The sequence below is a fragment of the Miscanthus floridulus genome, chromosome 7, assembly GCF_019320115.1.
Source record: "Miscanthus floridulus cultivar M001 chromosome 7, ASM1932011v1, whole genome shotgun sequence".
NCBI classification, from domain to species: domain Eukaryota; kingdom Viridiplantae; phylum Streptophyta; class Magnoliopsida; order Poales; family Poaceae; genus Miscanthus; species Miscanthus floridulus.
This window is the reverse complement of record NC_089586.1, coordinates 119,443,536-119,457,175: the sequence shown is the minus strand read 5'-3', so window position 1 is coordinate 119,457,175 and position 13,640 is coordinate 119,443,536. Positions and strand designations below refer to the sequence as shown.

At 51.2% G+C, this 13,640-nt stretch overlaps 3 protein-coding genes across 4 annotated transcripts; 1 reads left to right on the top strand and 2 right to left on the bottom strand.

The window, feature by feature from the left end:
- The first annotated feature begins 3,522 nt into the window (after nt 1-3,522).
- LOC136467732 (uncharacterized) lies at nt 3,523-5,941 on the top strand. Its single transcript, XM_066466506.1, has 5 exons — nt 3,523-3,657; nt 3,859-4,035; nt 4,213-4,311; nt 4,483-4,725; nt 5,227-5,941. The coding sequence occupies exons 1-5, from the start codon at nt 3,586-3,588 to the stop codon at nt 5,686-5,688; spliced, it is 1,053 nt and encodes a 350-aa protein (XP_066322603.1). The 5' UTR covers nt 3,523-3,585; the 3' UTR covers nt 5,689-5,941.
- A 267-nt stretch (nt 5,942-6,208) lies between these two features.
- On the bottom strand, nt 6,209-9,154 carry LOC136467731 (type I inositol polyphosphate 5-phosphatase 5-like). Of its 2 annotated transcripts, XM_066466504.1 has the most exons (10): nt 8,997-9,154; nt 8,795-8,873; nt 8,616-8,687; nt 8,389-8,476; nt 8,087-8,191; nt 7,351-7,969; nt 7,083-7,276; nt 6,869-6,977; nt 6,589-6,737; nt 6,209-6,481 (listed from the first exon to the last, which is right to left on the bottom strand). In XM_066466504.1, the coding sequence occupies exons 1-10, from the start codon at nt 9,078-9,080 to the stop codon at nt 6,259-6,261; spliced, it is 1,722 nt and encodes a 573-aa protein (XP_066322601.1). In that variant the 5' UTR covers nt 9,081-9,154; the 3' UTR covers nt 6,209-6,258. The 2 variants fall into 2 exon arrangements, with proteins under 2 accessions (XP_066322601.1, XP_066322602.1); XM_066466505.1 differs by lacking the exons at nt 8,795-8,873; nt 8,997-9,154 and having other exon boundaries at nt 8,087-8,180; nt 8,616-8,685.
- A 783-nt stretch (nt 9,155-9,937) lies between these two features.
- LOC136467733 (2,3-bisphosphoglycerate-dependent phosphoglycerate mutase 1-like) lies at nt 9,938-12,845 on the bottom strand. Its single transcript, XM_066466507.1, has 9 exons — nt 12,575-12,845; nt 12,035-12,263; nt 11,711-11,934; nt 11,487-11,605; nt 11,240-11,396; nt 10,887-10,988; nt 10,681-10,800; nt 10,356-10,411; nt 9,938-10,264 (listed from the first exon to the last, which is right to left on the bottom strand). The coding sequence occupies exons 2-8, from the start codon at nt 12,261-12,263 to the stop codon at nt 10,367-10,369; spliced, it is 996 nt and encodes a 331-aa protein (XP_066322604.1). The 5' UTR covers nt 12,575-12,845; the 3' UTR covers nt 9,938-10,264; nt 10,356-10,366.
- Nucleotides 12,846-13,640: the final 795 nt, after the last annotated feature.

The window sequence follows — 13,640 nt, the reverse complement described above, 5'->3', positions numbered from 1 at the left end:
ATGCCCTCATCAGCGCAGTACGACGCGAATTCAGCCACCGTGAATTCGCCGCCGTTGTCGGTGCGCAGCACGCGCAGCTTGCGGCCGCACTCCGCCTCTGCAGCAGCCTGCGAGCGCCTGATGGCGTCCACAGCCTCTCCCTTGCTGCCGAGGACCATCACCCACATGTAGCGGGAGAGGTCGTCGACGAGCAGCAGGAAGTAGCGTCGTCCTCCCGGTGTGGCCGGTGTCACCGGGCCACACAAGTCTCCGTGCACAAGCTCGAGCCTCTCCTTGGCTCGAAAGCTCGCCCGCCGGGGAAAAGGGAGTCGCCTCTGCTTCGTCAACACGCAGACGTCGCAGAGCTGCTCCACATGGTCGAGGCACGGCAGGCCTCGCACCATCTCCGTGGCACTGAGCTGCTTCAGGGCCTCGAAGTGAAGGTGCCCGAAGCGCTCGTGCCACTGCCACGCCTCGTCATCCCGACGAGCAGCGAGACAGAGGGGTTGTGCCACCTGCACGTTAAGGACGTAGAGTCGATTTGCGCTTCTGGATACCTTGGCAAGAAGGCGGCGACGGCGATCGCAAATCCTCATGACTCCATCCTCAACCACCACGCACGAACCGTTCTTATCCAGCTGTCCCAAGCTGATGATGGAGTTCCTCAACGCGGGGATGTAGTAGACTCCGGTGAGCAGCCTTTGCTCACCAGACCCTGCGGTGAAGATGACGGAGCTGACGCCCTTGATCTCCACGCCGGAGGCATCCCCAAACTTGACGGAGCCTCGGACGCTGGAGTCAAGCTCGGTGAAGAACTCCCGTCGACCGGTCATGTGATGGGTGGCGCCGGTGTCGAGGCACCACCCGTCAATCTTGTCGTTGCCGGAGCTGTCGCCGAGGAGGGCGTGTGCTTTTGGCTCGTCAAGGTGGAGGAGAGCCACTGCGGCCGGTGCCGTTGGAGGTAGCTCGATGCTTGCATGTACCATGAACAGAGCCGGCTCCTCCTCCGCCTGTGCGACGTGGGCCTGGCCGCGTCGTGGTTGTCGACAGTCCTTGGCCCAATGGCCAAGCTGGCCGCAGTTGCGGCAAGTGTCGTCTCATGCCGGCTTGTGCTTGCCGGCGGCGCCGCCCTAGGCGTCGCCGCGGGCATCACCCTCGGCACGTCCTCGCGCCTCGGCCTGAGCGTCTCTGTGCGCCACGCTTGCGGCCGCCTGTCGCGGAAGAAGGCTCCCCCTTCTTCTGGTCACCTTGGCAGGCAGCCCACTGCTCCCGAGTGAGAAGGAGCTTCCCGCCAGTGGTGATGGGCCCCGAGAGAGACTGTGGCTCATCGCTGTCGACGACCTTGAGGCGACCTATTGCCTCCTCGATTGACATCGTGGAGAGATCCAGCAGGGACTCGATTGAGCGAGCCATCTGCTTGTACTTCTCAGGGACGCAGCGGAAGAGCTTTTCGACAGCTCTCTCCTCGCCGTAGGTGTCATCGCCGAACTGCACCATCTTCTGCAACAGAGTGTTGAGACGGAGGGCAAAGTCATCAACGTCCTCACCTGGCTTGAAGGCCAGGTTCTCCCACTCCTTGCGATGTGCCTGCAGTGTGGACTTGCGGGCGCGGTCGCTGCCGATGCGTGCCGCAACGATGGCGTCCCAAGCCTCCTTGGCAGTCTGCTTGTTGGTAAGCGAGAACTGCATCTCGGACGGGACTGCAGCGATGAGGGCATCCAGCGCCCGTCGATCCTGGTCGTAGTCGACGTCGCCGTACCGGACTGCCTCCCACATGTGCCGCACCTGGAGCTTTACCCTCATCACCGCAGCCCACTCGACGTAGTTGGTCTTAGTGAGGGTAGGCCACCCACCGCCAGGGCCGACGTCCCTGACAACAGCCTGGAGCCCGTGGTAACCACGGTACCGATCCGGGGAGAGAGCCACGCTGCCTGTGAAGGCCGCGCTCTCCATCGACCCGCCCGCCACCGTTGCCGTGCGCGCCTCCTCCAGGAGCGCCGCCCGCGCTCGCGCTGCCTCCCTCCCCAGCAGCTCGAGGTCCGCGTCGACGCTGTCGTCAACAGAAATGGAGTTGCTGATGCTGCCGCGCAGAACCTCGACCTCTGCTGCCGCCGCACGCGCTGCATCCGCCGCCGCCGCCGCTTCCATCTCCGCTCTGGCTGCTGCCAGCTCCGCCGCTGCCGGCTTCGACGCCCTTGCCGCCGCTCGCTCGCGTTCCTCTGCCGCGGCAAGTTCGGCCTCCTCCTGGAGCGCTACCGTTGCCGTGCACGCCACCTCCTGGAGCGCCACCGCCGTGCGCGCCTCCTCCAGGAGCGCCACCGCTATGCGCGCCTCCTCTAGGAGCGCCGCCGGCGCGTCCGCGCCTGTCTGGGCTGCCGCCGCGCTCGTGGGCGTGCGCGGCTGCCCACTGCGCCGCCCGCGCTCGCGCTGCCTCCCTCCCCAGCAGCTCGAGGTCCGCGTCGGCGCCGTCGTCAGCAGAAACAGAGCTGCTGATGCTGCCGCGCAGAGCCTCGACCTCTGCTGCCGCCGCACGCGCTGCATCCGCCGCCGCCACTGCTTCCGCCTCAGCTCTGGCTGCTGCCAGCCTCGACGCCCTTGCCGCCGCCGCAGCGGTCTCTGCCGCCACTCGCTCGCGTTCCTCTGCCGCGGCAAGTTCGGCCTCCTGCCGACGCCGCGTGCTCGAGGCGACCGAGCGCTGAGACTGCCCTGCGGACATGACGCGCTACCGGGGGGCTGCTGCGTGGGGAGACGGCTGCTTCATGCTCGTCTGCGCAGAGGGAGAGGAGTGAGCAGGAGCGGCCGGAGCTGCTGCTGCTCCCAGCTGGGGCTGTTGCGCGGCTGGGAAAGGAGATGAGCAGGGGATGCTCAGGCTACAGGATAGTACGCCTCTGATACCAGTTGTTAGTCGCTGAATTCTTACTCTTGGTTGTAGCAGAATTCTTACCCTCATCGAGAGAGGATGACACTAGGAGTTGGGGCAATTTTCTGGTTTATTTCCAAATGCCATGCTAACCTGAGGGGTTGGGGATACATATTTATAGACTGCTAGCCAGCCAAGCATATGCTAAGATGTTGTCCTAGATGCTAAGATGTTGTCCTAGATGCTAAGATGCTGTCCTAGCCAGTCAAGGATGTTGTCCTTACTGCAGCCCCACAAAGACCAGCCAACACAGAGACTTATCCATCATTTCATTGTCTGTGCAAGACAAAATCTAGTACCTCTAGTGTGGGCTCTGTGAAATTGCTTTAGTTTACCTCTAAATATGTTCTGATACTGCATGGGCTCTGTGAGGGTTTTTAGTTTGCTTCTGAACATGATATGTTATCTTTACTCCCTAGACACTCTGTATCTGCTTAACTGTGCTTGATTCAATGAACTCAGTATGGAGTTCAAATCCTAGCATAATTGTACAATTCGTAAATTGTGAATGATTTTACCATCAGCACTTTTGCTGTGCATGTCTGCTGAAATTCTGTTTTTACTTTGCCTGTCCTGCTGTTTTTCTCCCTCACAGGAGCTATAGTTATTCTCCTTTGTGTAACTTAGACTGAAGTTCTTACAAGGCCTTTTGATTTTATTCTTGTAGGAAATAGTGAAAGGGCACTATGAGTTCAGTGAGTGGTACAACCAATGGCCATGGGAAAGAAGCAGCATTGTATGAGGAGCAGCTGTCCAAGGTGATTTCATGTCACCTGGATTCAATATTTTATTTGTTTGCTACTGAGTGGAAGAGCTCTAGATATAAAATGCATCTTAAACTTGTTTTCCTCCTTTCCTTTTTCTTTTCCAGTTAGGCACCCAAATAGCCAATTGTTACCATTATCTTATATAGAACTCATACAGTGTGCATTCTTATTTTTCTTTTTCTTTCATGTCAGATTGGTAAAGTTAGAACTGACCTAGGGCAGCTATCTGGAAAATCAGCTCTATATTGCTCAGATGCTTCAATTGCAAGGTACCTGATAGCAAGGAACTGGGACGTAAAGAAGGCTACTAGAATGCTGAAGAAGACCTTAAAATGGCGTTCAGAATATAAGCCAGATGAAATCCGTTGGGTGAGATTTTTTCTAAGTCATATTGCTTTGAAGGATGTGACAATGGTACACGTGTGATTTTGCTTATGCCAGCACGGAGCTTTTTAGCATGCTTTGTGAAACATTTGGTGCATTATGACATCTGGTTTGATGGATTATTATCTGGTGGAAAATCTTATTTTGCATTTCTTTATGTAGGATGACATATCTGATGAAGCGGTGACCGGGAAAACTTACCGAACTGATTACTTTGACAAGATTGGGCGGAGTATCCTAGTCATGAGACCTGGATGCCAGGTTTGATAATGCTCTTCTGTCCCCCTTCCTTCACCTGTCTTTTCTTTTTTGAGACGTGAATGTCTTCCCACAGCAGCTTTTTGTTTTTATCATTTTCACTGCACATATTTATATGCATATATATACATGCTGTCTAATTCAATCATTCTGAGTTGCTATTTTATTTTTCAGAATACCAAGAATCCCAATGGGCAAGTCAAGTACTTGGTGTACTGTATGGAGAATGCAATTCTAAATCTGCCACATGGTCAGGATCAGATGGTTTGGCTCATTGATTTTGCTGGTTTCAACTTAGGTAACTTGTCAATTCAGGTGACAAAGATGACGGCAGATGTCCTACAAGGCCATTATCCTGAAAGATTGGGTGTGGCGATTCTTTACAATGCTCCAAAGTTTTTTGAGCCTTTCTGGAAGGTATGTCTTTACAATCTTTGAGCTTCTTATTTATTTCATCAGATATGTACGATGACATGTTCCATGAATACATCATGTCCTGACCAATTTCATTCACCTTCCTATATGTAGACTCCAGTAAAAGATTGGAGTAACATTTTTGAATTTCCATCTTGATATTGGAGTAAAGCATATTTGTTTATGTACTTATTCGGTGAGCTCAACTGAGCTTGCTACTGCAGCTAGGGATGCAATCGGGATAGCCCGCAAACCCGCATATAGGCTTAATTTTGTGGGTTGCTCGTGGCACGCTTGCATCTCTGCAGCAGCAGCCAGCCATAATGAAACACTAGAGAGTAACTGAAGCGGAACAGCAGCAGCAAGACAGATGTTGCCTTGTAGTTTTGCTGTACATAAGTATCAGTTTCATATCTATCTAGTAAATTAAACACCTGATGTTACTTTCAGTTAATAATGAATTCGTGATACATTTCAAGAACTTAAATCTAGATCTGAATGTAGATGGCAAGCCCCCTTCTTGAGAAGAAGACCAGAAACAAGGTCAAATTTGTATACTCAGACAGACCTGACACCATGAAGATCATGGAAGACCTTTTCAACATGGAAGAGTTAGAATGTGCATTTGGTGGCAAGAACCCAGCTACTTTCAATATAAATGATTATGCTGTGAGGATGAGAGAAGATGACAAGAAGATGCCATCATTTTGGAGCCATGAGAATTCAGCTCTTGCTTCTGAGCCATATCAGATGAGCTGCCAAAAAGCCCTAGAAAGCATTTCAGGTGCGAAGACTGAAGATGCTGGATCTGGAAAGAGGGAAAACATGGAGACTGCTCCTGAAAAGAGTGAAGAATCGGATATCGAATCTGAAAAGGAGGAACAAACACGGACTGAATCAAGCACAGTTGAGCAGAAAAGCTTGCCAGGAGAAGCTAATGCCCCAGCAGATAAAAGTGGCGTTTAATCTGATCTCTGAGTATCACCATGAAACAAAAATGCTAAAAATTGATAGGATCTCTACCACAGTTCACTAAAAGATGAACACGAAAAGCGATGAGAAACTCTTTTAACATGGCAAATCGTCATGCCTGACTTGTTTTGTAGTCAGGCACCTATTTCTCTGCCCTCACGATCTTATTTGAGGAACCTTTTCATGACAGAATGAGATCTACCATATGGTAAAGAACTAATACCATAATGTTACCCTCACTTTTCAATTTTCATGACAGAATGTGATCCGGTGTTCAGTTTCTGCTATGCCCTTGTATTTACAGGAAAAATACTGTTGTATCTGCCTATCTGGATGGCATTTTCTATACTCAATAGCAAGACTGCAAGCGCTTTTCACCAGCAGACAGTAGCTGTTGGGTGAAATACAATTGTTCACGTGTGTTCTGTTCAGTAACCACCATCGACTTTCAGTTAGTATACCACTTGGTACAAGACAAGTGTTGGGCTTGAAAAACTTCAGCCTTCTCGCTACAAACGTTTCTGATCTTTGTAAGCTACAAAACTATCATCACAAGTCAAAATTTTAGAAGTCATCATAGAAGCTGTGTCTCTTGGGTATCGCGGAGGAATCGCAGTGGATCCTAGCGTCCAGAGTTGAGTAGCCCTTTCTGATCTTGCTCCCACTATCTACATCGGCTTCGACCACGAACACGCTGCAGACAGGCCTGTGATCGGAGAGCCTGAACTCGCCCCTGATGTACTGCAGCTGCTCGATGCCCTGGCCGTGCCACAGTATCCGGTCACACCTGCATCATCAACATGAGAACATTCAGAAATATCAGTCTGCCTCAGGGTAGCCTCAAAGCTTTGGGCATGTCTGGATCTTCAAACCAATGCTGTACTAGTTTTGTACCATGCCGGCGTTCGTCGTTTCTTCTTCGATTTCGCAGTCTCCCATACGTATGAGTCGGAGTTCCGCTTGTACTTGTATGTAGGGGCGAAGTAGATCTTGCCCTCCTTCCACCCTTTGAACACTCTCCCGGCTTGTCTCTCCATCGCGAGCTGTCAATGTACGATATTGTCAGCATCAGGTTTTCTGAGAGAAACCACGGGTATTTTTACTGCGTTTCTCCGTAGTAGCACTGTAGCGTATCTGAAAAACCCTGTTCATATGGAGTAAGTTTATATGATACCTGATCTTTCTCCAATAAGATGTCCCATTCATTCTCCTCCAGCAGCGTCTTTGTTTCCTCGTAGCTCAACGAGACTCGGTAATTCAAATCCCCAAGCCAGATGATCCGGCTGCAGCATTGCATGGACATTGATTCAGAGGCGTAAGTCAGCACCAGAGGTGTAGAAGAATGATGTGCCCTGCCATGTTTTACTTTTCAGTGGATGCTTGCTTACTCGTGGTCAATGATCTTCTCAGGAACGCGCTGGCCGGGCACCTTGCAGATGCGCGGGAACTGGGCATTCTTGAGGATCTCGGCGACGTCGGAGTTCCTCCGCACCTCGTCGCCTTCCTTCTCGCCGGACGCCAGGTGGCAGCACACGAAGCAGATGCTCGTGTGGTGCAGCGTCATGCTCATGGCGATGCATCCCTGGTGATTTCAGAATTCAGAATCAGACGCTCGCTCGTTCGTAAGATTAGGCATGCACGAGAGAACACGCAGACCTTGTTCCCGAGGCGGCCCATGATGCCCCGGCCGACGCAGTCGACCCGGAGGTGGCCGATGTACTGCACGAGCTCCCGCCGCACCCACACCGACAGGAAGATCCCGACCATCTGCTTCCTCGCGATGAGGCAGTAGTTCATGCCGCCCCTCTGGTCGCCGCCTTCGATGGAAGGCAGCGCGTCGTCGTCGGCGCCGCGGTTCGGTGAGGCGGCGGTGGCCTCGACGCGGTAGAGGAACTCGCGCATCTCCCGCGCCCGGCGCTGCATGGTGGACGGGTCGGACATGCAGGTGCACGTCTTCACCAGCGCGTTGTCGACGCGGTAGCTCTTGTTGACCATCTTGAGCGGCGGCGGCGGCTTCTGCGCGGAGAGCAGGCCACCGCTGGAGGACTTAGGGATGGCGGCGTTGCTGGGGTCGCGGACGCCTTGCCGGCCCTGGGACTGGGGGTAGTAGGAGGAGGTGGACTCCGGCGGCGAGAGCTCGTCGCCGGAGGACTGCCAGTCCGGGGCCGGCGGCCTGTTCAGGGCCTGGAAGATGAGCTCCATCCACTTGCCCGCCGGCTCGTTGTCCTCCACGACCAGTACGTTGCCGGCGTTCAGAGGCACGATCTCCTGAAACCTTTGCGAACGTCCAAATGCATTAGAGTGCGAAGATCCGAGTATATATATGCATGAGAACGATGCAGGATGCATAAAAAAGTTGGCAACGAACGAAATTGTGAAATTAAATCTGTACCCCAAGACGTATATATCGGGCAATCCTTCAATCTGCAGAAACTCTTCAAGGTTAACGCTGCTGTCAGGAGGCTTCCCTCCCACATTCCATGTGCCTACAAACACCCTGCAAGATCGTCAAACATGGTCCAACTTCAAGTTTATATATCAGATAAAACAAAAGGGACGCTCAAAAAACGATCAGCATTGTAGTAGCTGCTAGCTAGGGGGGAAACAGGTCATCAAGCAATGAGCTTGAGGTTTGCAGAAGCAGGAGGAATTAATTAGCGTCAAACTTCAGTCCAAATGGCAAGTTGCTGTTACCGGTACTCCCGGGTGTCGACATTGGGTCTCATGGGAGAATCCAGGCAGCTCAGGGTCAGGTTCTCGATCCGCGTCGTGCAGTGCCGATCTGAAACACAAAGCCCAGCGAGTCATCACATCAGGCGCGCACAGGCACAGCACATTCTTGGCAGCAGATCACAGCCAACGTTGCACATTGTCATCACTGTATCGTTCTCTCGAATGATCCGGCTGGCGGCCGGCGTTACCTGAGAAGCTCTTGCGGACAGCGGGGGACGCCTCCAAGAGGTCCATCCTGTCGCCGCTTTTGCCCTCCAAATCTGCAGAAAACAACGTGAAACCATGCGTCAGCAATCCAACCGCCCGCCGGACCGGCGAACGCTGGGACCTGCCGCGAGCATCCGCCGGCACGCACGTGCGCACTCACCGAAGACGATGTCCCGCCGCGAGAGCAGTTTCTTGTCCGCGCCCCTCCCTTTCTTGCGGAAGAGGCTCGACATGAAGGACTGATAGAGCAAACAAACCTCATCAGCCACATTGCACGGTGCACGCACGCACAGGCAGCTAGCTAGCCTCCGCGTGCGAGGGAAAATGGCCGGCCGGAATGCAGGGATGGCAGGATGGGCTACCTTCTTCTTCTTGCCATTCTTGACGAGGAACTCGTCGACGGAGGCCGGCTTGGGGATGTCACAGGGCGCGTTGTGATTTGACATCCAGCTGACGGTAAAAGACGCGGGAGGCCGTCGTGGTCGTGGTCGTGGGTGGGGTGTGTGTGTGTGTGTGTGGGGGGGGGGGGGGGGGGGGGGGGGGGGCGTCAAAACGGGTGGCGGCGAGGGAATTGTGTTATGTTGCCTTCAAATGGAAATGGGCTCGCTTGCCTCCAATTCAGGGGGTGTGCTTTGCTTGCTCATGCTGCTGCTTCCTCCTGGAGCCGTCCCCGTCCCGTCCCTTTGATGCTGTCATGTCTACGAGAACACTTGTTTCTGCTGTTAGCAAACTGGGTGTGTTTCGATGCTGGGTCACTCACACCACCTAGGATGCCCTCTCGCTCGCTCTGCCACTGTCTGGGTTCAGTGATATTAGCAGCAATGTCAGGAGTGATAAGCATGATACGTGTTTGCTTTACCATGAATTACATGGAGCGATGGAAGAAGATGCTTGCTGTGAGTGTGAGTTGGCACTTCGGCAGTGAATGAATGATAAATGACTGTACTTCAAGTCAAACCAACGGGCTTATGATCTCCAGCTGCAGGAATCCAATTTGGCAGGGTGGATGGTAGACGGTAACCACGGGGGTGGTTGACCTGCAGCCACAAATTTTTATACCACCGACTTCTGCCGGCCTAGATGCCACCTGCGCGTCAGTTTTTGCGCCGCTGGATTTGTGCGAGGCTGAATCTGGAATTCTGCATCTTCCCAACGGATGAACAATGCCGCAGAGCAGCTTCAACAGGATGCTCGCTGGCCAGGCCAAAAGGATCCGAATCGAACGTCTGCCAAGCTAGGATAGAACATTCCGATCACACACTGGGGCAAAAAGGAATTGATGAAATGGGGAACAAGCATTCGATCACACCATCTCGTAACATGCCGTTCCACTAGAAGTTTTTACTGCTGCGCCATTACAAATATTTCAATCTAAGTGAATGGGGAACGCGAGAAGATAACACAATCGCCATCAAAATTTATCCCCATCTGTATCTACAGCCCATCAGCTAAATTATCCTCTATATTTTACTACCACGTGCTGGAAGGATTCTGAAGAGATAAACGAGCCACTACAAACTTGTACTATGTCTTAAAGATTTCAAATGATGAACAGTAGGGAGCTTGACCCCTTCTTTTGGACCAAATGCATGTTCGACGGATGAGCAGCAACCAGTAACAAACGAAAAGCCTACAAACCATCAAGAGTAAATGATTAGTTTTACAAATGTATATCCCTTTGGGGAAATCGGTTACTATACATGGAAATAACAAATCTTTACCTAACAGATGACTACTGAACCATGCCATCAAGCTTCTGTCTATACTGAGCCAAATTCTGCACCAAAAAAAAATTAAGTTGGAGATATAAAATTTTTAAGACATTTAAAAAGTTTGCACCACAAACCATTTACACTAAGACAACAGAACAATACTACTGCTTTGTAATTGCGATTAAAATAAAATAGATTGTGTTGTCTGAACTTTAAACATTAAAGAGCTCAAAAACTGCAACTGATGCTCCTAGATATGTTAGTTTGTTTGGAAAAATACAGATTAAACCAGAATGTTGTTTCATCCCAACTGGGAAGCAGAGAATATTCGTACCTTGGTATAAGCATAGACACCTGCTTCAGCAGGTCCTGCGGGACTTCCTCGCCTGATAAATTTCCCTTCCTTAAATATATACAGCATAGGAATGCCAGTAGACAACTCAAGGCTGATAACCTAAGAAATGAAGGGCCTGTCAACAATCTCAATACAAGGACACCAACTGTGAAAAGTAACTAAAGTACAAAACAAACATAAAATACCTCTTGAGAAGTCAACTTGTCCAAATGCATTATAATCGAACGAAGTGAATTCCCATGGGCAGCAATCATTACATGCTTTCCAGCCACAAGTTTAGGTATAATCTAAGAGGGTAGAGACAAGCAACGTACCAAGGTTATACTACAAAGTTCATGGGGAAAAAATACTGAATTGCAATGCAGGTCTGTGTTTGATGTTGTATTAGGCGATATCAACAGAAACATATTTAGAATTAGTTGGTAGAGATAATTGAAGGCTAACCATAGTTTCAAAACCAAAGCTTGCAGCATCTGACTTCTGTAAGCATACAAAGCAACATGTAAACTGAAATAGCAGTGTCTGATAATATCCTTACTTGGTCTTTGAAATAAGCAACTGCTCTCTCTGCACACATCTCAAGGCTCTCTCCATTTGGGGGAGGAATATCATAACTGCGACGCCATTCATGAACTTGTTCTTTACCAAATCGATCAGCGGTTTCTTGCTTGTTAAGGCCTTGAAGCTCACCATACCTTAGATGGCAAGGTAAAATTACATGTCAGGTTCAACAAGAAATAATACAATGCACCAGATAATCATTCTAGAGTGCAGGAAACTCTTACATTCGTTCATTCAACTGCCAAGCTGTTATGACAGGAATGGACTGCTTCTTTGTCTCTTCACTGTATATCTGACTCCACTTGTGAGCTTGTTCACTCTCATTGTGCACAATGATTGGAACCTAAAATGGTCAGTGGCAGATGCCATAACCTCTTTAGTTTATCAATTGCAAACATGAACACACTCGATATGATACTGGAAATATAAAAGGAAAAGATTTTAAAACCTTCTTACGACGATGCTGCATCATGGCAAGCATAGCGGTCATCTGAGCCCGAATCAGCGACGAAGTGTATATTACATCAACTGGGATGTTGCATATCCTTTTTCCCGCCTCAATTGCCTCGTCAACACCCTTAGGGGTCAGGGGAACATCAACACATCCAGTAAACAGATTCTTCTCATTCCACAACGATTCTCCATGCCGTATCAGAATGAGTGCACTTTCACCTACAAGCACGTGAACAACAATCTTATAATGTCAATGAATTAGTGTTTCGTAGAACAATTTTGTGACCGCTGCTCAGTGGAGCTGAACTTAAGAACGTACCTGATTTCTTTGGAGTTATGCCACTTTTAGGGCTCCCCGGTAGCTGAACCGGCTCAATCACTGAAGATTGGGTGTTTGAAGCACAAACTAAACCCAAATTACGGGCACTGGGGCAGCGACGCCCTACTGAAACAGAAAGCACACAGCTATTTCTCTTATCAGGATGGAAGCAGCCTGTGGGCAGCAATTTGATGGATGAAAGCACATGCTGAGTTGTGGAAGTGGCCATCTGTTCCAATATACATACAACAAAATTAGTTGAATTCTTACATAGCCAGCTAAGGACTTAAAGCCCCAGTTGAATGCAGTGACATTGCAAGAGACAGTGTAATTACTAAAGCCTGCTTATCCTAACATTGAGCAACCTAGAGATAAAAATCAATAAAAAAAAGGATCATTAGGATGACCATTAAAAACATTGGCGGCGGCAGCTTAAAATAGCAGCAACCGAATCTAATTAACCCATCAAACAAACAATTAGCACTACCACTCCAGAACCTAAGCAAAGCACGAAATAGGGAAAGCACGAAGATCACATACGTGGGGAACCAAGGATGCCGAACCCTGGTAGAGTAGCGCCTCGGGAACTCGACAGGGAGCGGAGAGCCTCGTTTTTCTAGGTCCAGTTGCCCGGGCGGCGGAACCGATCCCTGTGTCCTCGGCGAGATCTGCGGCGGCGGCACCGGCGGCGACGGGTCGCGGTCGTGGAGATCACCGGGGAGCGGCGACGAAACCGAGGGGCAAGGGGCGAAAAGGGCTCGTTGTTTGCTGGTTCGTGTGGGTCGTGCTCCCGACTTCTGGTGCGGCGCGGCTGGGTCGGTTTTATAAACGGCCGCCGCGACCGCGACCGGGAGAGCGATGGGGGTTGTTGGTTGAGTCTTTTACCCCCGTGTTGGTTGGTACATTGCGTGCGCATGGGTTGGTGCCGTGGAACAAAGAGGGCGCCTGTCGTCGTTTCATGAAACCGGGACTCTGAAATTTTCAGGAAATTTAGAGGAAAAAATAACTAATTTCAACTTTGAACATGTAGGAGTCACGAGAGTTTCCTGCTGCCTCCATAGTAAAACGCATGCCATTTTAGTTTGGGTGTCTTAGGGATAGATGACTGAGAGCCTGTTCGCTTGTTGGTTTCAGCCCAAACCAGCCAGCCAACAGTGTTTTTCTCTCACAATAAACCAGCACCAGCCAGCCCAAACTAGCCCAGAAACCAAGCAGCGAACAAGCCGTTTGATTAAGCGTAAGTCACCTTCTCCTTCAGTCGTGGCCGTCGCGCGCCCGCTCTCCCACTTCCTTCTCTGTCGACGGCAGTCCTCGTCTCCCACCCTTGCCTCCTCCCCTGCTACCATCGGCCTTGGATACCTCGTCGCCGGCCGTCTCGACCCCTCCCTCTTCCTCGTCCTCACCCCCGCCGTGGCGCGCTGCGGGGCTCCGTCGCAACCCTAGCGCGCCCGCAACACCCTTCTTCCCCCTGCCCCCTCCTTCAGCATCGGCCACCTGCTTCCCGCTCCGGCCATGGAGCTCCCCTGCCTCGACATGGTCTGGCCGCCTCCACCGCAGCCAGCCCCCCTAACCGTATGGCCGCCATCCTCACTATTGGGCGGCCTCC

Coding starts and splice junctions, on each gene's coding strand:
- LOC136467732 (XM_066466506.1), top strand. CDS start 3,586: ATGAGTTCAGTGAGTGGTACAACCAATGGCCATGGGAAAGAAGCAGCA. Junction 3,658..3,858: donor ATGAGGAGCAGCTGTCCAAG/GTGATTTCATGT, acceptor CTTTCATGTCAG/ATTGGTAAAGTTAGAACTGA. Junction 4,036..4,212: donor AGCCAGATGAAATCCGTTGG/GTGAGATTTTTT, acceptor TTCTTTATGTAG/GATGACATATCTGATGAAGC.
- LOC136467733 (XM_066466507.1), bottom strand. CDS start 12,263: ATGGCCACTTCCACAACTCAGCATGTGCTTTCATCCATCAAATTGCTG. Junction 11,606..11,710: donor TGCAGCATCGTCGTAAGAAG/GTTTTAAAATCT, acceptor TGACCATTTTAG/GTTCCAATCATTGTGCACAA. Junction 11,397..11,486: donor TGGCAGTTGAATGAACGAAT/GTAAGAGTTTCC, acceptor TTGCCATCTAAG/GTATGGTGAGCTTCAAGGCC.
- LOC136467731 (XM_066466504.1), bottom strand. CDS start 9,080: ATGTCAAATCACAACGCGCCCTGTGACATCCCCAAGCCGGCCTCCGTC. Junction 8,688..8,794: donor GCGGCGGGACATCGTCTTCG/GTGAGTGCGCAC, acceptor TGTTTTCTGCAG/ATTTGGAGGGCAAAAGCGGC. Junction 6,482..6,588: donor AAACGACGAACGCCGGCATG/GTACAAAACTAG, acceptor TTGATGATGCAG/GTGTGACCGGATACTGTGGC.